Below are 23007 nucleotides of genomic sequence, written 5' to 3'. Positions count from 1 at the left end.
ATGGGTTTAAACTGCAAGAGGGAAGATACCAGCTGAAAAAGTTCTTCACATTAGGAGTAATTCAACAATGGAATTGGCTGCCTAGAGATATGGTAGGTTCCCTCTCATTGGCAGCCTTCAAGGAGCAGTTGGATGAACACTTGTCAGGAATGCTTTAGGCTGTTCCTGCATTGGGCAGGGGATTGGACTAGATAGTCTGTGAGGCCACTTCCAAATATATGATTCTAAGAAAGGAGTATGCTTGTGGTGTCAGTCGTTCCTCTTGGATCCCAGTCTTGACCAAGAGGAAGATAGGCTGTGAATGAGAAGAAGAATGGCAGTGACACTTTTTCTGCTCTCCTCAGCTTGGCTGTCCCCTTAAAATAATTAGGAAATGAATTTGGGATAGATACTGCATCTAGGTACAGTGGAGTGTGGAATGATGCCTGATCTACAACAGAACTAGATCTCATCCCTCTTTGTGACTTCTCTGTTGCTGAGTGTGGAGCAACTTGCTGGGGTAAAATTCTAACCGCTTTTTCCCTCCAATGTCAACATCTTCCAGTGCTTTGGAATGAAGACAGATTGCAACAGCTGCCATTACTTGCATATTCAAGCTGGGAAGAAGTATCTCACAGACAGCAGTTTGGCTCACAAATTGCTCTAGTGTATCAGAGGGATCTGCCTCTCTTCAATTTCTGGCAGGTTCCCAGCTGCCATGAGGCCCACAATGCTTTTGAACTTGATCATAGTGCTTGTGCACTTCCTCAGCCTAATTAGCTAAACCAACTGGAGGAACAGAAGAGCCAAGTGAAGCCTCTGGAAGGAAGTTCTTGTGGGTTTGAGGAACTATCAGGCATCTTGCTTACTTGCATGGGAAAAGGATATACAAGTGGAACTTTCCCTGGGGGATTAGGAAGGAATCCTCCATGTGGGACCAGATGGGCAAAGTTCCCATTCTGAGGATGCCTCCTGATGAGTACAAAAATTTAATTTTTTCCATGAAATCTGCTGTGATTTAAGTTTTCCAGATATTCAGAATTAATTTCACAAGCCAGTCTGTTTGTTACTGATATAACAAAGAGGTGAATTCTTGCATCTAGAAATAATAAGCTTTGTAATTAAAAACATAGCCACATTAAATTATATCTATTAACATATAAAGAAATCCCAAATGTAAGTGCTTCATTTACTACTCATTAATAGTGCAGCAAACTATTAGTTAAGCCCCCTTTAACTGGAAGAAATCTTACCAGGTGGCCCTAACAAGCCCACATCTCCTGGGGGTCCTGGAAGGGAAATTCCTGGCAGTCCAGGTTCTCCTCTATTGCCTTTTGATCCAGGCTCTCCAACGCACCCCGGAGGCCCCACTTCACTTAAACCTTTATAGGAAAATAACCATACAGTGTAAAGCTTCTTATGAATGAAAGACATATGTACAGAATGGAAATGCCAATGGAAGCAATATTTCTTCCTTTCCAGGTGGGCAGAACCCCCTCAAAAGAGCCTCTGAAGACTGGTAAATATGCCTAAGCAGCATCCCAAGAAGCACAAATGGCTATTGCCACAAGGCAAAATTGGCCACACACAAAAAAGCTGTCTCAAGAATTGCTTCACATGTGCACACAGGCTTCTCTGGACCTCTGAGTTTGATTGCAACAAGCATGCCTGTTTGAAATGCAGCAAAGATTTTCAGCTCTGTAACTACTGTCTTTAATAAAATTATTTTTTAAAATTCAGTTTTCTTACTAAGATTTCATGATCTGGTCCATTCTCATTATGGTAATATTAATTATTAATAGCTGAATCCAAGCTTCAAATATTTTGCTGCTGTGCTTCCAGATATAGTATGATTTTCAGTAAAGCCAAGCAGTGATCTCATTACTTTGTATTTAAAGTATTTAACATGCAGTCCATATATCAATTATCATTCTTTACCTGGAGGTCCTGGTAAGCCTTTCTGACCCTGTAGTCCATTCAAGCCATCTATTCCAGGCAATCCCGGAGGGCCTTTGAAATATTGTGAAAGAACCCAAAACCACAAAGGGGGGGGGGTTCAGAAGTTATTTTACAAAAAAAACCCAATGAATACATTTTTACAATTTGAACACTGACACGGATGTTTAGTAAAACCTTCTGGCAGCTGAAAAATATGCCACATCATTAGCAGATGTGGTCTGTTTTGGTTTTTTTTTTTTTAAGTCAAAAATTACATTTAGGAAGATGAAGGAAATATAGCCAAAGAGTTTCTTGCCTTTTGTACATTGACAACAGATTTTCTGGCATTAAAAATCTAGAGGGTTTTAATTCTTTAAAATTATTCCTGCTCTTTTTTTAATGTTTTAAAATATTTATAACCCCTCTTTCAATCAAACAACACTTTTCATTAAAAACTACAAAGTAACTATCTCTGCTTCACTTGGCACTTTTTAAAATGTGCAAAAGAGTCTTGGTTTAGGGGAGGAGAGGCCTACGAGTTGCAGTTAGCAAAAAACAAGGTGTATCTTTATATTTAAGGTTTTCCTTAAATAGAGCCTCAGAAGATAGAACTGAATATGGCTCTCTCCCATAACTACACTATTCCATCTGAAATGAGCCACAGAACCAGACTGACCTCTATTCTTGACCTAGGAGTGGAATTCTTAACAGAATATTTCTGAAAACTTGAGTCTATTGTTTATGAAAGTTTTTTGGCTAATGTTAGGCAAGAGATATGCCCAGTGTGCAGATATTCCCAGTGTACAGGAGCTGACACCAGCACTGGTAAGCGTTAAGGATTAGCAGTTATGTTCTGGAATCTAATTTGCTGTTTAAATCTCTTATGATTCTTGACTTATTCAACCATGATTGATGGTTTTGTTTACTTTGCTTTCTAAGCAATTTCTAACACTTCTGCCAACAATCCACTACAACGGCCGCACTTATAAGTCTATATCTGAAGCAGCCACAGTCCTAAACTGCCAGATACAAGCTGAGTTTGCGGAAGGGGAAGTATGCCATTATTGCTATTATTTTACAGCAAAGTACTGTCTCCAGCTAGCCTTATTTAAATGTACGTGACTAATTACTGCAAGGATAACTCAAATAGGTATGGTTTTAGAACTGGATTATTGGCAACTTTAAAATGGCCATGGATGCACTAGGGATTTCCTCTAGTACATTCCTTTACATCTGAAAAATGTTTAAATAAGAATCCTGTTGCAGAATAAGCAGCAACTAGGACTTCTAGTCTTTAAAAAGAATGAATTCTTTTGACTTTCAAAAGTTTCATTTCGGACACACAATAAACTAATTAGGGAAAAAAAGACATGACAGAGCTCTTGGGATCTCTGTCTGTAAAATGCAGCTTGCACTGCTCTAGATTGTATCAAGGTCATATAAAGAATTGAAGGGAGTTTATGTATTTAATTTTATTTAAAAATATTTACATAAATGGGTCCCAAAGTAGCTTACATAAATTTAAAAACAAATCTTTGTTTAACCTATCAACCTTAGTTTTGCTAATTGAAACTGGCCCGCCCACCCCCTTGCTGGTTTTATTACTTTAAGGGGAAAATGTTTCCTCTAAAATATATTTTTCCTTTAAAATGCTAATAAACAGGGGGAGAGCCCAGTTTTGATAAGTTTTGCCAACTAGCCTGGAGAAAAATATCTTGTCCCTTTAACAGAAGCTTAATGGGATCTTATTTACAAGGTAGTGTTACCTACCTTCATGTTATGAAAAGATTCGCCTGCCCATTTCCACGTAATAAACTGCTATTAGAGGGATAGGATGTTTTTCTCCAGGCCAGCAGGCAACCACATTTTGAATAAATTAAACAAAGCTGAGACAGCAGAGTGAAACTCTGATGCAAATTGTATGGGATTGGGATGAAGTAATTTGGGACTGAAGCCAATTTTTAAGTATCTGCATCTGAATGGTGCAGAGAGTATGTAATGGTAATGTAGCTACAACAGTAAAACAGTAATTACCTGGCGAGTAAGGTTTGCTGTGGCCAGCTGCACAACCTTAATAATATGTCACTTCCAAATATTAAGTGTAAGATTGCCAACAACTTGGAGAAAAAAATGTCCTGCCCCTTTCATAGAGGCTTAATGTATAGAAATGGGCAGGTGACACTTTTTGTAGCATGAAGACAAGTAACAGCACCTGGTAAATAAGATCCCATTAAGCCCCCATTAAATGGACAGGACATTTTTCTGGCTAGCAGCACTAATGCGATCGATAGGACTGACAGTGCAATCCTAAGCAGTGTTACGCCAGTCTAAGCCCATTGATCTCAACGGGTTTACACTGGAGTCTCTCTGCTTAGGATTGCCCTGCAAGTCATCTGTTGGTTCCATGATGGCTGAAATACCTTTAGGATGACACAAGTGAATTATGTTTCCATAACTCTGCTTCTATAAATCAATCCAAATATGCCTCAAGGCATATGGTCCATGAAATTGCATCAGCCATATTGAGCCAAGAGGGGGAAAAAATTAATTAATAATTAAAATAATTATCATGGCTAACATCTTATGGTTATATAATTTGAAATTTAAAAAACAATTAAAGCTGAGGTATATTCAAATGCTGTTAAATTGGGTATATCATTAGAGATACTGTGAATATTATAAGTTGTTGCAGATTCCCTGTTCTATGAGTTTTAAACTGCTGTGTACTGTTATACTTTTTCTGTATCGTTGTGAACGTTGCAAAAATAAAAATATATTAAAACGAAAAAATAAAATAAAATAATAACACCTCAGATATGCAGTTCTTGAAGTTCATATTAAAATATTCCTACAGGCAAGTCTAGGCTAGCACAGCATGTAGAATGTTATTACATTCGTATCAGCTATTTGCTCAATTTTGTATACATGATATATAGAACAAAGATGATTGCTGCTAATGCATGTTATACTGTCAAACTTAATGTCCTTCATCAGCTCATAATGTAAGTGCACAAGCTGTGACACTTTGATTGTACATGAGTGAACTGTTCTCCATTCTAAAGATTTATTCATTCGTTTAGAAAATTTATACCCTGCCTCTCCAGAGATCAAAGTTGTTAATTTGCCTGTTTACAGGCTCATAATTTGGGGCAAAACAACAACAACAAATAATCTGAAGCAGAATCTTTTGGGGACTTCCTCCTTTGAACAGGGTTTTAAAATTATTTCAGTTGATCAAATTTGGCCCCCAGAAGAATTAAGGAAAACCCTTGGACTTCAGTGGTGGCCTAATTAGGCCAAAGAGGTATTTCCAAAGTACCCAGCAATTTATTACTTACAATTATATTTGCTACCATTAATTCCACACTAGCACATTCACTGTTATATCACGCAAAAGATCTGCCATTTACAATATTTACCTTTTCTACCTGGGGATCCAGGTAATCCTGCAAAACCTGGAGGTCCCAAAAGACCAGGACTACCTTCATCACCTGGAGGTCCTGACAGTCCTGCAGCTCCCTGAGTTCCTACCGGTGGAAAAGATGTGTGTCAAAATCATATGAAGCTGCCTTACATTGAATTAGACCATTGGGCCATCAAGGTCTGTTCTATTTACTCACACTGGCAGAAGCTCTCCAAGGCTCCAGGATGTCTTTGACATCAACTGCTATATGATTCTTTTAACTGGAGATGCCAGGGACTGAACCTCGGACCTTCTATATACCCAATGGATATTCTACCACTGAGCTGCTGGACCTCAAACAGCATTTATTACTCTCTTATCACATGTTCAGCTCTTCTACAACAGTATGAATATATTTTGTAGAGGCATATAGCAGGGATTGCAAATGATAATTTAACATTAACAATACATTCAGACCAGCCTGGCTTTTGGAGTACCATAGCAACTATCATTTTTCAAATGTCTGGCAAAGGTCAATCCAGCTTTGTCAATGACCAATCCAGTCAAAGGCCAGTCCAGCTTGAACCCTGGGTTTGCCATCATTATGCACATGCCTTGCCAATGTGCAGGATAATGCAATGGATACCACCATGGGTTAAGATGGTCATACGAAGAAACACTACATGGCCTTACTTTCTCTTCTGCTTTTACTATTCATTATTGATAAGTGTTCTATTTACTTATCCACTGTTGCCCTCAGGTCTGATTATTTTTAATGTTAGATTTAAACTGCATTTTCTTTCTTTACTTCCTCCTTACCTGGGAAGCCAGGAGTTCCTGGGTATCCAGGTAATCCTTTGGGTCCCTGTCTTCCTGTTTCCCCTTGAATCCCTGGTACTCCTTGAACACCTGGTAATCCATTGAGTCCTTCAAGAAACAAACAAAAATTAAACAATTTGTTAGTGTAAAAGATTTCCAGTAGAACATATTTCCATGCATATAGATTTGTCTTGTTTCTCAGAAGAGAGCTTTTCCGTAACATATTGCCTTCTTCCATGAGAAGTAGAAAGCCAAAGGACATCTTTACAGGTACCCATGCTAGCATTATAACAGATGACCCAAGACATTCCAAAATATAGAACCATTTCTACCTCTGGCCAAATTTAAAACCACACAAACTGTTCCTGGCATCTGAGCAAAAGAAAAAAGGAGTCAAAGTGGCTACTGGAGTGGTTGCATTTAGGGCTTCTAGGCTTAAGTTGTATAATAAAATGTAAATAAACCTGTTGAGTTTTCTATCACGAGTGACTGGATCAGTTCATTTGAGGAACTTGGAGCATCTTCATAAGTTTCCATTATACAAAACATTTCTGATTTACACTTGAAATGTTACGTATTAAGTGGTTTTGAATAAGCATAAGAGCTCCTGTTCTCCTTTCCTATGACAATGACAGGTGTCTGTCCAAAACAGGTTAGAGGGCAACATAACATTTTTATTCAGTGGTAGCATGGACCTAGGACCACTTTACAAAACAAATATGCCTGACAAACAGAAGCATAATGCCTGATGGGGAGGTGAATATACGGAGTTACCATATATTGAGTTAGGCCATTGGTTCATCTAGTCCAACACTGTCTATTCTCACAGATACATGTTATCTGCATATTTCAGTATAGGTATTTCCAAGCCCTGATACTGGAGAAGCCAGGAACTGAACCTGGAATTTTCTTCATTGTAAAGCATGTCAACCACTGAGCTATGGGCTCTCCATACAAAGTAAAAACATGCTGTGTTCATGCACCAAGAAATTAAAATCAACCACAGCAACTAAAAGTAGCTTAAAGCAATCACCTTACAAATAAAAAAACTCCTGCACTAAATCTACTGTTTCTGTGCCTCTAAACCTAGCTGACATATTCCCCCAAACTCTCTACAAATTAAAATAAAAACAATTACAATAAATGATTTGCCAAATCTATTCAATGTGGACAGAACATACACTTACATAAAAGCATGGTAAAATAATGAAACAATGAAATAAAAGAAAGCAAAGATAAAATGTTTGCACTTCTTGCATCATAGTTTAATAAGAAGACACAGGAAAAAATGCTTGTAGTCTGTTCACCTGAAATTAAGCAGCCTACTGTAAGGCTACCTGTTCCTGCAGCAAAGGAGTGGGATGGCCTTGAAGTAGATGTAAAAACCTAAAGAACCTGGCAATAGCCAATTGCTCAATAAGCTTATTATAAGCTATTACTACTAAGTGTTTACAGCCTAAAAGATACCGAAGAATAGTGGAATCCTTAGTAGAGTTACATTCTTCAAAATTCATCAAAATCAATTGGATTTGAAAGGTGTAACTTTGTTTCGGATTGTACTGTAAAGGTACATATTTACTGAAATAGAATGCAACTTGTACAAGTGAAAACAAAATGCTTTATACCTGCTGAAGGTTTTCAATGTATAAAGCATCAAAGCATCACTTCCAAAAACACTAATAAGCCTTCTCTACTTCCTACAAACCCATTAAGCTATTCTGTAAAGCAGAGAAGTCTTAAAAGCAAAAGTACAAAAACTTCTCCTACATATAACCTTGAAATGGCAATAAAAAACTACTGATCATTAACAGATTATAAAAGACATTACAGAAACTATAAATGGAGTTTATGATATTCCCAGAAGACATCCAGCATGTACATGCTGAATATGTTTGCTGCATAATGTAAGAACAAGCCCTAACTTACCACTTCATGGCTCAAAAGTTTATTAGCAATAACTATCTAATGCCGAGTCATGAAATCTGCCAACAAATGAAAATCCAGTAACAGAAGAGAAGCAAGCGAGTCATTTCATCAACTTTTTTGTTGCAAAATAACCCAAAGTATTATCACCTGGCAATCCTGGATTTCCTGGAGGACCTTTCTTACCAGGCTGGCCGCTGTGAACAGCTGGTTCACCTCTACTACCTGTACAAATTAAAGGTGGAGATGCTCTGATAAGCAATATAATTTACTATCCCTAGCAAGTGAACAAGCAACCAGTTTCTTACTCTGTGCTGCCAAAAATAAATAAATGAGCTGCAGCCCAAAATGTCTCTAAAAATGCTGCTTGTCAGGAACAGTCAGAGGGCTGCCATGGGAGGGAGAATCAGCATAAACCACACCTCCTTCAATCAATGGAAATTTGTGTTGGCTCCAACCCATTATGTTCCTCCAAAGCATCAAACGCTATTATGGAACTGCTCTCGTATCAGCCCCTCTTCCAGTATAGCTTGTCAAAGATTTCATTAAGATATATGGCAGTAATCTGGAAATCTTTTTAAAAAAGGCACACAGCAAATATGAATCAAACTTGTAACATTAAAAAGTGAGGGGATGACCATTAGAGTTACATAACAGAAAGGAAGGAAGCCAGAGTTATGATCTTACTGCTGTCAAGGCCTGGACCATGGCCATTAGACCAAGACAGGAAATACCATATCATATTGAGGAACAAGCAAAAGCTACATCTATGGAGAAATCCTCTCCAACCATTGAGTATCTTGCCTTGTTATCCTGCTGCTATTCTCAGTGTGCATGCAAAGAGGGACAAGAAGCATGGCTTGCTCAATATGAGTACTAGCGATAGGCAGGGCTTTTTTTAGCAGGAACGCAGTGGAACGGAGTTCCGGAACCTCTTGAAAATGGTCACATGGCTGGTGGCCCCGCTCCCTGATCTCCAGACAGAGGGGAGTTGAGATTGCCCTCCATGCCACTGAGCAGTGTGGAGGGCAATCTAAACTCCCCTCTGTCTGGAGATCAGGGGGCTGGGCCACCAGCCATGTGACCATTTTCTCCGAAGGCAACCCACTGAGTTCCGTCACCTCTTTTCCCAGAAAAAAAGCCCTGGCAATAGGTCCTTCCAAAACCAGATAGTTCTATTGGGACTCATGATTCAGCAAATGGGGCTCCATGGCCCACATGAATGTCCCAGTCTATCAGTGTATCATATGTATGTACTGTTAATATACCTATACTGTAACCTGTGGGTCAGGTTTTTCGTACGCTGCCTTGAGTTGCTGTGGTCAGCAGGAAAGATGATGGATAAATATTTTAATTAATTAATGGTGGACATTCAACAATAATGTTGTTTACTTGGGGGCAATAGTGACTAAAGGATAAATACCACTGGTTAGGGGTACTAAACTCTAAGGGAGCCTGGAGATCTCCCAGAATTACAACTGGTGACAGAGATCAGTTCTACAGAAAACAGCTGCTTTGGAGGGTAGATTAGGGCATTATACTCCACTGAGTTCCCCCCTCCCCAGACTCTCCCTCCTCCAAAATCTCAGGGATTTCCCAACCTGGAGTTGGCAACCATACCACTGGTATATAGTCAGAATTCTAATTTTTTGTTTAGAAGAAATTATTGTTTGTATATTTATCTTTCCTCGTGAATGTATCCAAATCCCAAAACTGACTATTTTTATGTTTTCATGTATTCATTCTATTCTTATGTCACTGTATCATTACCTTTAGGTCCTTTTGCTCCATCAAGTCCTGGTGTTCCTAGAGCACCCGGTAATCCTTGTGCACCCTGATTATTTTGTTAAAAGAAATTGTATGCATTAGTTATATTGTCTAAAATAGCTACATCATGTAACAACATCTTTTTGTCTCCAAGCCTTGTGAAAAAAAATGTATATTGCATTAGTCTAGTAATCCAGTATTAGTAATCCAGTATTAGTCTAGTAATCCAGTATTAATACTAGATTACTAGATTACAGTATTAATCCAGTAGTAATACTGTATTAAAGCTACAGAAATAGAGTCCATCAAAATCTTAACAAGAATCTGTCAACAAATATGGAAAACAAAGCAATGGCCCACAGACTGGAAATGCTCAGTTTACATTCCAATTCCAAAAAAGGAGGATGCCAAAGAGTGCAGCAACTATCATACTATCACGTTAATTTCCCATGCAACAAACTGATGCTCAAAATTCTACAGCAAAGACTCTTACCATATATGGGACAAGAAATGTCAGATATTCAAGCTGGATTCAGGAAAGGAAGAGGCACAAGAGATCACATCGCTAATGGAACGCAACAGGGAATTTAAGAAGAAAATCAGCATGTGTTTTACAAATTACAGCAAAGCTTTTGATTGTTTGGATCATGAAAAGCTATGGATAGTGTTAAAAAAAATGGGAGTGCCACAACATATGATTGGTTTGATGTGCAACCTGTACTCTGGACAATAGGCTACTGTTAGGACAGAATATGGGGGAACAGAATGGTTAACAATTGGCAACGGTGTCAGACAAGGATGTATATTATCTTGCTACCTGTTCAACTTCTATGCAGAGCATATCATAAGAAAAGCTGGATTAGCTCTAACCTTCACTACTGATGAAGGTTAAAAGAGAAAATGTCGATGCAGGATTACATCTGAACATCAAGACGACAAAAGTAATGACTACTGAGGAGTTACACAATTTTAAAGTTGACAATGAAGAAATTGAAATTGTCTAAGATTTTCTATTCCTTGGCTCAATCATTAACCAACAGGGAGACTGCAACGAGGAAATCAGGAGGAGATTGAGAATTGGAAGAGCAGCTGTGAGGGAGCTAGAGAAGTTCCTTAAAGATAAAGATGTCTCTATGACTACCAAGATCAAGACAATACAAGCTATGGTATTTCCCATTACAATGTATGGATGTGAAAGTTGGACAGTATAGAAAGCTGACAGGAAGAAAACTGAAATGTGGTGCTGGAGGAGAATTTTGCGGATACCATGGACGGCCAAAAAAAGAAAAGAAAAGAAAAGTGGATACTAGATCAAATCAAGCCTGACTTCTCCCTAGAAGGTAAAATGACAAAATTGAGGCTATCGTACTTTGGTCACATTAGGAGAAGACAAGATTCTCTGGGAAAGTCAATAATGCTAGGAAAAGTAGAAGGCAGTAGGAAAAGAGGAAGACCTAAAATGAGATTGCTGGACCCAATAAAAGAAGCAACGTCCTCCAGTTTGCAAGATCTGAACAAATCTGTTAATGATAGGACATTTTGGAGGTCTTTCATTCATAGGGTCGCCACAGGTCGGAGGTGACTTGATGGCACATCATATACACACAGTAATACTGGATAGTCTGAGGAACTAAAAGGTCTTGAAACTGAAAGGTATAAATAACAATAATCTGACTTTTTCATATCTGGGGTTTTTTAACATTGAAATGTATTCTAATTTATTTTATATCTTCTAATCTGTGGAAGCACTGCATAACAGTGACAGGAGAAGGAGACATTGCATCAACTCTTAAGTTCCAGAAAGGCTTGCATGTACAGAAGAAGGAGTTACTACAACATCATACTTCATTGGCATCCACCAGTACTTTACATGCTTATAAAACCCTTCATGTATTCTGAAACTGCTTTAAGCATTCCTTCTGACAGGTCCTGTCTCAGTCTTCTGGGCTCTCACCCCACCTCTGCCATTGTGCTGGCATTGTCTCAGGTCATCTGCTTAAATGTATGACCCCAGCAAACTTACATGGCATGGTATACCACATGCATAGCTTGAAAAGACATTCAACATTTATTGATGGTTTGTGTATTTGCTGTATTGTGTTCATTTATTGTTCAGTTATTACATAAAGAAGCTAAGCTTCCAGGGTTGTGTAGCGGCTAAAATGTCAAACTAGGGTCTGGGAAACCCAAATTTGAACCCTCACTCCGCCACAGAAGCTTGTTGGGTGACTTGGGCCAGTCACACACTCTCAACCTAATTACCTCATAGAGTTGTTGTGCAGACAAAATGAAGGAGAAGAGAACAATGTGAGCCGCTTTGGGTCCAAAGTAAATAAAAACGGCAGTAAATAAAAACTGAATGTAGAGCACATGAAAGAAACATATTTAATACGGCAAGCCACACAATAGTTGTGAAAATGGTAAAAAATTAGAAGATCTGTGTGTTATTTATTAAGAATTAATTTTTAAGATGTCATGCCCCAAACTCTGGACTCCAGTTGATGAGAGGAGTCCCTGCCAGTAAGTTAACTATTGTGCTTCCCAGAATGACTGCATCACATACTTGAATATGAATAAAAATAAATAAACCATCAGTCTGTATTTTTCAGCATACCTGCTCCCCCTGCTGTCCTTGAAAACCAGTGATTCCTCTCAATCCTGGAACCCCAGGTGGGCCTGGCAGCCCTTGGAAACCAATCTCCCCATCATCACCAGGTTCACCTTTCTGCAGAAGTGCACTTCTGCCTGGCAGTCCTGGGCTGCCTTTAAATCCAGGGCTGCCTTTGTCACCTGGAATTATTTCAAGCATTTGTTATAAATTACATTTTATAAACAACTCATTGCAAAAAAAAATTAAACTACAAGATCTGAATTTGAAAGGATTCATTATCTAGTACAGTTTGTACAATTCTTATCTAATACATTTTATAGTTGCAAAATCACAGCTTAACTGTGGAGTTATGAGTATATACCTGGAAGAAGCTAGTTAGAATTTGGAATAAATTTTTACCCCATGTGGCTAAGAAGATATGATGATTACTTACCCTGTATCCCAAGTAAACCTTCTTCACCAGGAAGACCTGGCTCTCCGTTTTGTCCTTTCTCAGCCAATATAATGATACAGCCATCTTCACCTGGAAGTCCTCTTTCACCTTAGAATACAGTGAATGTGTACAAATAATAGTTTGTCAAGAAATGGCAGCTTAAATCTCTCTGTTGGGATCCAGATCCTGGTCTCTCTTGCACCTCTTGATAGATACCAAATATATTTTGGTAAAATATTTAGTTATTTAGAGCTTAAGGAGAGGGAACTGCTTCCCCTTATTTTTGCTTTGTTGGTTCAGTGTGCACTCTGACCAACTGCTTGAGAGGCCTTGTAGACGCTGATAGGAAGACAGCAGAGGAGTTAGCCGTGTTAGTCTGTGGTAGCAAAATCAAAAAGAGTCCAGTAGCACCTTTAAGACTAACCAATTTTATTGTAGCATAAGCTTTCGAGAATCAAGTTCTCTTCGTCAGATGCATGATACAGAGACTGGGTCTCTGTATCATGCATCTGACGAAGAGAACTTGATTCTCGAAAGCTTATGCTACAATAAAATTGGTTAGTCTTAAAGGTGCTACTGGACTCTTTTAGATTTTGATAGGAAGACAGGCACTGAAGGCCCCTTTCCTCACATCTGTGTTTGAGAGAGCAGAAGGGAGAAAGGGAAGAGGAAAGAAAGTGCAGGACCCACTTACTGGATGCCTTAAATGCTGCTATTTAGGCAATGAGCAGAAGAAACTGGTCTCTGTACAGACACGCTGGAAGAAGAAATATATGGCTTGTCTAGCACCAACATACAACATACATTAGAATATGGGAGAAGAATAAGACGGGACAGCCAAAAGAGCTGATGGCATGCCTCTTGTACTTACGCATGAACTACCATTTACTTTCTCAAGACTATTACAATGCCAAGGATATGACCAAAATGTTAATGTGGATGGGTGGACTTTACTTTTTATTAATTTCTTTAGTGTATATCCTATGCTTCTGTTATAACTCAAGATAGCTCATTACTTATAATACACAGATGCATTAAAAAGACCTATGTGCATGTGTTGGATTAGCAGATGAGTTCTTTCAGGAGAGATATGGGAATATAAATCTCCTCAACACACTAAGTAAAGGTTACTACACAAATTATTAACATATTGGAAATTCTTTCCTGACTTGGTAAAACACCTAATAATGTCTGCCTAGGAGAAAGCCCACTGAGCAGCAGAAACACTTATTTGCAGCTACATACCTTTGGAGCCCATAAATCCACATTCCCCAGGAGGGCCATGTGGGCCTGTTTGTCCTGGTTCACCTTTTACACCGGGAACTCCCTTCTCTCCTTGATTTCCCGGAAGTCCTGGGAAACCTTGCATACCTTGGGGTCCTTTGCTCCCTTAACAGAAATATTTAGATAAAAGTGAAATTAAATAACACTGTATATTGAGGACGGGAAGGGGGCAGGGAAGCTGGATGGGGCCCCGAGGCACCACTTGACATCTGCTCCTTCTGGCAGCAAAGCCCACCCCATCCATTCCAGCCCTGAGCCAGGAAACATTTACGGGGATGTGTGAAAAGACATCCCGACGGGGAGTTGGAGGGGGCGCTACTGTCATCATCAGGCACCAAGCAGTCAGACAGGCAGTTTGTTGTTTTTCAACACTGCTTTTATGATGCTATGTGGGCAGGGGCGCTGACTCAGGACTTAGGATTGTGCTGCCCAAACCAATCAACAATCCAGAATTAATTGGACAGACTACATTAAAATGTTATCAGAGTCTAATCAAACTCCCATTTACACACTGGCATATTGTGACATATGAATGAACTCTTAATGCTCCTGTCCATGTCCCTTTCAGTGTGTTATTATCTCTGGACTCTGGCCCAAGACCAGAGCTGAACTTCCCTACCTTCTGGCTTTTAAAAGCCACAGAAATGAGAGTCATTGATTACAACTACAGTGTGTGTGATGAACAAAGGAGTTACTCTGAAATACAGATAGTTTAGTTGTGAGCTTACGTACCTTTTTGGCCTGGGAGGCCCTGCAATTCATCATCCCCTGGAAGGCCTATATTTCCTCTTAAGCCTGGAAGGCCAGGTGGCCCTGGTATTCCAGGAACTCCTGGGGTGCCTTTCATTCCAGCTGGGCCGGGTGGTCCCATATCTCCTTGTGAGCCTTTGTAGCCTTTTAAACCTGAGAAAATATTTTCATTAATACTTCCTTCAGCAACGGAACACAAATCTTCCAGAAATCTATGCCAACTAATTTGTTTCTCTGAACCCCCTAAACCCATGCAGTCAAAATTCCTTCCCTGTTACTTCTGCTACTGTTCGGTATAGTGGTTAAGAGCGCGGGACTCTAATCTGGAGAGCCGGGTTTGATTCCTTACTCCTTCTCTTGAAGCCAGCTGGGTGACCTTGGGATAGTCACAGCTCTCTGGAGCTCTCTCAGCCCCACCCACCTCACAGGGTGCTTTGTTGTGGGGGTAATAATGGCATACTTTGTAAACCGCTCTGAGTGGGCATTAAGTTGTCCTGAAGGGCAGTATATAAATCGAATGTTGTTGTTGTTATTGTTGTTATTATTATTATATCTCAATCTATATTATTATATCTCAATCTTACCATTCAACTTAGTTGATGGACTGTCTCCTTCCGTATGTCCCAGTGTATCAACTACAATCCTCAGGCAAACATTTGTTGCTGTCTACCAGTTTGGGTGGCCCATGTGGCATTGACCAGAGCTTGGGCCTTTTCCATCATGGCCCCTGCTCTGTGGAATGGGCGCTCTGAGGAAGTGAGGGGAGACCCACCTTGGAGATATTCAGGAAGTGCTACAAGTCTTCTGTACTTGCCAGGGCTTTTGAAGGCACGTGAAGGGCAGGCAGCATTTAAAGGGGGTGGGGGTGGGGGTGGAGAGATTTTATTTTGGTTTTAATTTTGAAATTTTGAAATTATTTTGTACGCCACTTGTAATATTTGGAAAGGCAGAGTATTAATGCTGTAATAAATAAATAAAATAAATGTCTTTGTGATTTGTTTTTCAGTGTAGTTTAGCTTATAATAAAAGGGAAACATATACATAATATTCAATATTTCTCAGAGGAGAAGAGGATAAAAGGAGGATAGCTGATGGTTGTTCCCAGACAAAACCATCATTGTGAGATCCACCCCCTCCCCCCCACCCGCAATACTTTTGTACCATCCTCAAATACTCCATCGGATACTAAAAAACTCCGGGCCTGAAACTACTGACTTAGAACAACTGTGACAAAAATGTCTGGGAAGCTTTCTACTGTCAATTTTCCCACTCTTCACAAAAATCTTTTGAAAATTTCAACCTCTTTTACATATGTATTTCTTTAGGGGTTTGCAGAGCAACAAATATTCATCATTATTTTTATCAACATAGATAAATGGGGAATGGAATTTCATTGACGCAGATAAATGGGGAATGGAATTCACTTACTGCACATTTTTGTTCTCAGTGTTTCTAGAGTGGGACAGTCTTGAGAATCACCTTCTTTTGGTAACAGGCAGGGTTGCATGATCTTTTACTACCAAGGGGAAGGTAATTCCCAAGACTAAGTCTAGAGTCTGCAAAAAGCACCCCTCTGCTCTGTAACCTGAACTGAAAATTAATTGAACATCACCAATTCTCAGCAATGACAAATTTCAGGACATATGAAGAACATCAACATGAAAGAGAAAGCAAGAAAACAGGGTACATGCCACCAGACTCACCAACTAACCTGTTGTAATTAGCTGTTCAAACATAGCCAACATAACTGGTTTCCTGTGCGTCAGCATTAGTACTAATATAAGAAAAAAGTTCTCCATTTGCTTCCCATAAACAACTGAACATCTGTTATCAGTAGGGTGGGTGGGCTGCTCCAAACCAATAACACTGAGAATGAAAATTCAAGGCAAAGGGCCATTTTTTTCTTTCTCTAGTGTTAGCTAGGGGTGTGCTCTTTGGGTTTCCGATTCGGGTAAATTACCTGAATCAAACCCAATCCGTAAAGATTACAGGGCATTCTGGCCCCGATTTGGAAATCCCTAATCAAAGCTTTCCAAAGCATTTGGAATGCTTCGGAAAGCTTCGGGGCTGAGTTTAAAGGGCCTCACCGCTGCTTGCAAGCAGAGGTGGGTTCCTTTAAACATCATCCCACCCCACCTCCACCCCCATCCCCCCACCCCACCTACCTTGTTGGTGGCAGCGGTGGCTCCGGCTCCTCTGCTGCCACGCTGCCACCTGAGCCTGCGGGGTGGTGGGGAAGGCCGGAACCGCCTCCTCCGGCCCTTCCTGCCTCTCAATTGGCCATGGTGCGCTGGTGGCCATTTGAGGGGCAGGAAGCGCCGGAGGAGGTGGAGAAAGCCCTTCCTGCCCCTCAAATGGCTGCCACGGTGCTGCCACGCTGTGGTCAATTGAGGAGCAGGAAGGGCCGGAGGAGGCAGCTCTGGCCTTTCCCACGACCCCGCAGGCTCAGGCGGCGGTGCGGTCGCACGGCAGCAGAGGATCCGAGCTGGCTGGCTCCAGGCCATCACAGCCTCGTGCTGCCACTGCCGCCGCCCAGCTGTCAAAGACCCTCCCACCTGGTAAGTGGGTGGGGGTGGAGGGGTTTCCCCAGGGGGGTGGGGAGTGGAGGGGTTGCCCCGGGGTGGGGAGGTGGGGGTGGGGGAGTTTCCCCCCCTCACTTCAGTGTGCTCTGAATATTTATGGAGCATACAGAAGCGAGTAAAATACCTTAATTCCAAAGCGGCTTGCTGCTTCGGAATTAAGGTATTTCTGAATTTTCTCCCCGCACTTCAGGTAAACCTGAAGCGGGAAACCCAAATCTCCTCCCCGTGCACACCCCTAGTGTTAGCAAGGAGGGGCACTCTTTACTCTTGGATGTTTTCTTCCCTGATGGACCAACTTTCATTTTTTTAAATTTATAAATAGAAAATAAAAGATTTAACAAACTATGACTTAAACTAACATATTTACATAATCTATCCGTTCATTATGTAATAAGAAAAAAAAATATGTAAAATGTTTAAATGGTATGTCTCCCTCTATGTTCCTGTTTATGTTTGTTTGTTTTGTATGTTTTTGTCTCTTTATGTGAATCTTTGCTTGTCGTTTGTTGTAATAATATAATTTTTTTTAAAAAAAATTATACATTCATTTCAGTATGTGTTATATAAGAGGTCCAAGTTACTTCAAAGTGTGTTAAGTTCTTTCTCTTTGTAAAAAAAGAAAATCATAATAGAAGTTTCTTTAATTTTATCAATCCACTCTTTTTATACCTGGAGCTACATCCTTCTTCCAACATCTGGCAAAAACCAGTCTCGCAACTGTAACTAAATGCAAAATAGTATCTTGAAATTGTTTTTCAAAATTAGAATGATCATTCAACAAAAATATCTTGTGCAATATAGGTAAATTAATATTTAAGCCTACATTTATAGCCTTTGCTTTTTTTTCTCAGTAGCCTAGAGCACAAGAAAAGTTCCACCATAAATGATAAAAATCTGCCCTGGAATTTTTACAAAATCAGCACTTATCAAAGCATTAATGATAGATCTTAGCAAGGTTTTGAGGAATTAAATACCACTGATGAATCATTTAAAAATATTCTCATAGAACCGAATACAAATTTTATTTTTTATTTATTTATTTGTGGGATTTATATCCTGCCCTCTCAGCAAGCGGGCTCAGAGAAGGTCACAACATCATAAAACCACAATTTCCAGAGGATATATATACATTAAATACAATAAATTACAGTTTAAAATCATATAAAACAATAAAATATCAATACATTTCATTCTGGGTGGGCATAACAGATCTCATTTTAATGGAGTGGAACAATGGAGCAGAACAAAACAGGCAAGGGACCAGCAGGATAGTTCGCCAGCTCCTCAACCACTCTCATAGGCCTGGTGGAACATCTCCATTTTACAGGTCCAACAGAACTGTATTCTACCAGGCTGGAGCCAGAGTTGAAAAGGCTCTGGCCATAGTTCAGACCAGGTAAACATCCTTGGCGTCAGAAACCACCAGCAGATGTTGGTCTGCAGAGTGTAACGCCCTATGGGAAACATATATAGAGAGATGGTCCTGAAGATATGTTAGTCCCAGTCTGTTAAGGGCCTTCAAGGTTAACACCAACACTTTGAACTTGACCCAGAATCCAACTGGGAGCCAGTGCAATACAGGTCGAATATGCGTCCTAAACAGGGTTCCCGTGAAGACACATACAGCTGCATTCTGGACCAGTTGCAATTTCCAGGTCAGTTTCAAGGGTAGCCCAGTGTAGAGTACGTTACAGTAGTCCAATCTGGAGGTGACTGTTGCATGGATCACTGTGCTAGGTCATGGGTGGAGAGATAAGGAGCAAGCTGCCTGACCTGCTGAAGCTCTGGCAACCAACAAGACTTGGGCCCCCATTAACAAAGAGGCATCCAGAATCACACACAGGCTTCTCACCATCGATGCAGGCATCAAAGGCACCCCATCTAAGACTTGGAGCTGGATTCCTGAGCTCAACAACCCTCAACCCAGATACAGGACCTACGTCTTCACAAGGATCAGCTTCAGCCAACTCTGCTTCATTCACACAGTCACAACATCCAAAGCCCTGGCCAAAACATCCAGGGCAGCATCCGGCCTGCCGCCCATCAACAGATACAACTGGGTGGCATCAGCATATTGATGGCATCCCAGTCTGAAACTATGGGCTAACTGGGCAAGGTGGTACATATAGATATTAAATAGCATTGGGGAGGGAATTGTCCCTTGAGGAACATCACATACCAGGGGGAACCTCAGCGACATCTGTTCCCCAAGCGCCACTTGTCTGCGAACAACCATCAGCTATCCTCCTTTTATCCTCTTCTCCTCTGAGAAATATTGAATATTATGTATATGTTTCCCTTTTATTATAAGCTAAGCTACACTGAAAAACAAATCACAAAGACATTTATTTTATTTATTTATTATAGCATTAATACTCTGCCTTTCCAAATATTACAAGTGGCGTACAAAATAATTTCAAAATTTCAAAATTAAAACCAAAATAAAATCTCTCCACCCCCACCCCCCACCCCCTTTAAATGCTGCCTGCCCTTCACGTGCCTTCAAAAGCCCTGGCAAATACAGAAGACTTGTAGCACTTCCTGAATATCTCCAAGGTGGGTCTCCCCTCACTTCCTCAGAGCGCCCATTCCACAGAGCAGGGGCCATGATGGAAAAGGCCCAAGCTCTGGTCAATGCCACATGGGCCACCCAAACTGGTAGACAGCAACAAATGTTTGCCTGAGGATTGTAGTTGATACACTGGGACATATGGAAGGAGACAGTCCATCAACTAAGTTGAATGGTAAGATTGAGATATAATAATATAGATTGAGATATAATAATAACAACAACAATAACAACAACAACATTCGATTTATATACTGCCCTTCAGGACAACTTAATGCCCACTCAGAGCAGTTTACAAAGTATGCCATTATTACCCCCACAACAAAGCACCCTGTGAGGTGGGTGGGGCTGAGAGAGCTCCAGAGAGCTGTGACTATCCCAAGGTCACCCAGCTGGCTTCAAGAGGAGTGAGGAATCAAACCCGGCTCTCCAGATTAGAGTCCCGCGCTCTTAACCACTATACCAAACAGTAGCAGAAGTAACAGGGAAGGAATTTTGACTGCATGGGCCTAGGGGGTTCAGAGAAACAAACGCAGAGAAAAGAGACCAGCAATTGCAAGGCAGTTCCACATATCCTGACATCGGCAAGGCAGTGGGTCAGAAGGTCATAATCAACTGTGTTGAATGCTGCCATCTGATCCAATAACACCAGCCGTGCCAACCCGCCTCAATCTTGAGCCAATTTGGTGTAGTGGTTAAGAGCACGGGAGTGCCTGGTTTGATTCCCCACTCCTCCACTTGAAGCCAGCTGGGTGACCTTGGGTCAGTCACAGCTTCTAGGAACTCTCTCAGCCCCATCCTCCTCACAGGGTGTTTTGTTGTGGGGATAATAATGACATACTTTGTAAACCACTCTGAGTGGGCATTGTTGACCTGAAGGGTGGTATATAAATTGAATGTTAATATTATTTTTATTATTATCTAGATGCCGATGAAGACTGTCTGTGAGGGCAACCAGAACCCCCTCCGTCCCGTGGCCAGGGTGGAAATTGAAAATTGTGAACCAGAAGTAAGAATATATTTCCAACTTTGCTTGTAAAGTTACAACAGCAGTTATTACAACTAAGAATTATGTTATGTATGTGTGATCTCAGAAACTAAGCAGGGTCAGCCTTGGTTAAGTAATTGGATTGGAGAACTCCAATGAAGAGCAGGGTTGCAGAGGCAGGCAGTAGCAAACCACCTCTATTAGTCTCTTGCCTTGAAAACCCCTACAGGAGTTGCCATACACCAGCTATGACTTGACAGCACTTTCCTCCACCACCACATGACATTAGATGTTTTTTATCTTGCACTAAAACAAGTTCTAACTCAGAACTCAGAACAACCTTCCTTTCTCAGAATTGTGGCATTCAAATGGACCCACATTTATAATTGTGTTGTGCTCACCTGGAAGTCCTGGTGATCCCAAATAGCCTGGAGGTCCTGGTGGCCCCTGCAAGCCTTTGTCACAAGTCAGCCCAGGTGAGCCAGGACAGCCGAGGGCTCCAGCAGAACCTTTTCTTCCTCTAAGTCCTTTAGCTCCTGGGAATCCTGGTGTGCCAGGCTGTCCTGCAAAGAGATTACATTTCTCAGGAGCAAAAAAAACCCAAAGGGAAAAACCTTTCTCATTAAGATGGGAGGAGTACTGTTTAATTTGGATTGACATAACTTACTTAAACCTGGTATTGATCCATTAAATGAAGTTTCTAACCAGCTTGCTTTCTTATTTAAACTGCAACTTCTTCCATTGGACAGTCTTTTGCTAAGAGCAATGATCCACTTTGGGACTGCTATTTGCCTAGAACTTCCCCCCATCTTTATCTTCACTCTGTAAGATGCAACACAGTGCTGTGGATAAACATTCAGTCTTCCTTTTGGAAGACCTTGTAGGCTCCAAGTATCTCTGTCTCAACCTTAAATATTTGCCTACTAGAAGCAAAAAAGTTCAAACCACGGCTAGGGGGGGCTAAAAAATCAACACAGAAATACATTATCTGATCAGGACAAAATAAAGAAAAGATGGAAACTATATACTGAAAAATATACAAAAGAGATGAAAGGATGACTGATTTCTTCAAAGAACGCCAGAACAAGCTAGAGAACAAGCATATGCAACTTTAAAGAAGGACGGTTTGGCTGTCATTTGGGCCGTGAATAAACTGAGACCATACATGGCTGGGGTGAAATTCTATTTGGAGACCAATCATAGCCCCTTGTCATTTATTCACAAGATGAAAGGCAACAATGCTAGGATTTTGAGATGGACTTTAAGCCTTCATGATTTCCAGTTGGAGATCTATCACAATTAAGGGTAGCCAAAACGTCATGGGTGACAGTCTGTCACATGTGGGAGAAGGGTAAAACTCCAAGAAAGACTGTTGGTCACAAGGAAATGTTTTCTGTCATTGTTTGCTATGTGTTTTGATGAAGAGTCTACAGATTTAGAAAGTGAAGTGAAAGCTGCACTCAAAGCAATTGGGAGAAACAAATCACCTGGAGTAGATGGGATATCAATAGTGCTATTTCATGCTACAGAAATACAGTCCATCAAAATTGTAACAAGAATATGGCAACAAATATGGTAAGCAAAACAATGATGTACATGTTTCTATGGAAACATTCAATTTACATTCCAATTCCAAAAAAACAGACATCAAAGATTGCAGCAACTAGTGGACTACTGCATTAATTTCCCATGCAAGCAAAGTATTTGAGGAAGGGAGCTTTGACTCTCAAAAACTTATACTGTGAAAATCTTGTTGGTCTCTAAGGTGCCATTGGGCTCCAATCCTGCATGCAAGCAAAGTCGTGCTCAAGATTTTACAACTCTTACCTTATATGGAACAAAAAATGCCAGATGTTCAAAACTGATTCAGAAAAGGAAGAGGCGCTAGAGTTCATATTGCAAATATATGTTGGCTACTGGAGCATACCAGACAATTTCAGAAGAAAATCAGTTTGTGGTTC

At 40.4% G+C, this 23007-nt stretch overlaps 1 protein-coding gene across 1 annotated transcript in view; it reads right to left on the bottom strand.

The window, feature by feature from the left end:
• COL4A4 (collagen type IV alpha 4 chain) overlaps positions 1 to 23007 on the bottom strand; it is a 126691-nt gene that overhangs the window by 21505 nt on the left and 82179 nt on the right. The window contains exons 29-39 of the mRNA XM_054982603.1: positions 21448 to 21609; positions 14890 to 15060; positions 14119 to 14262; positions 12874 to 12981; positions 12444 to 12619; positions 9833 to 9896; positions 8213 to 8287; positions 6140 to 6247; positions 5337 to 5444; positions 1918 to 1989; positions 1233 to 1361 (exon numbers count right to left, since the gene is read on the bottom strand). Of these exons, the coding sequence (XP_054838578.1) occupies positions 1233 to 1361; positions 1918 to 1989; positions 5337 to 5444; positions 6140 to 6247; positions 8213 to 8287; positions 9833 to 9896; positions 12444 to 12619; positions 12874 to 12981; positions 14119 to 14262; positions 14890 to 15060; positions 21448 to 21609 (1317 nt within the window). The remainder of the gene's footprint in view (positions 1 to 1232; positions 1362 to 1917; positions 1990 to 5336; positions 5445 to 6139; positions 6248 to 8212; positions 8288 to 9832; positions 9897 to 12443; positions 12620 to 12873; positions 12982 to 14118; positions 14263 to 14889; positions 15061 to 21447; positions 21610 to 23007) is intronic.

The sequence above is a fragment of the Eublepharis macularius genome, chromosome 6 (assembly GCF_028583425.1).
Source record: "Eublepharis macularius isolate TG4126 chromosome 6, MPM_Emac_v1.0, whole genome shotgun sequence".
Taxonomy (NCBI): domain Eukaryota; kingdom Metazoa; phylum Chordata; class Lepidosauria; order Squamata; family Eublepharidae; genus Eublepharis; species Eublepharis macularius.
The sequence above is the reverse complement of the archived record's forward strand: the minus strand, read 5'-3'. Positions and strand labels throughout refer to the sequence as shown.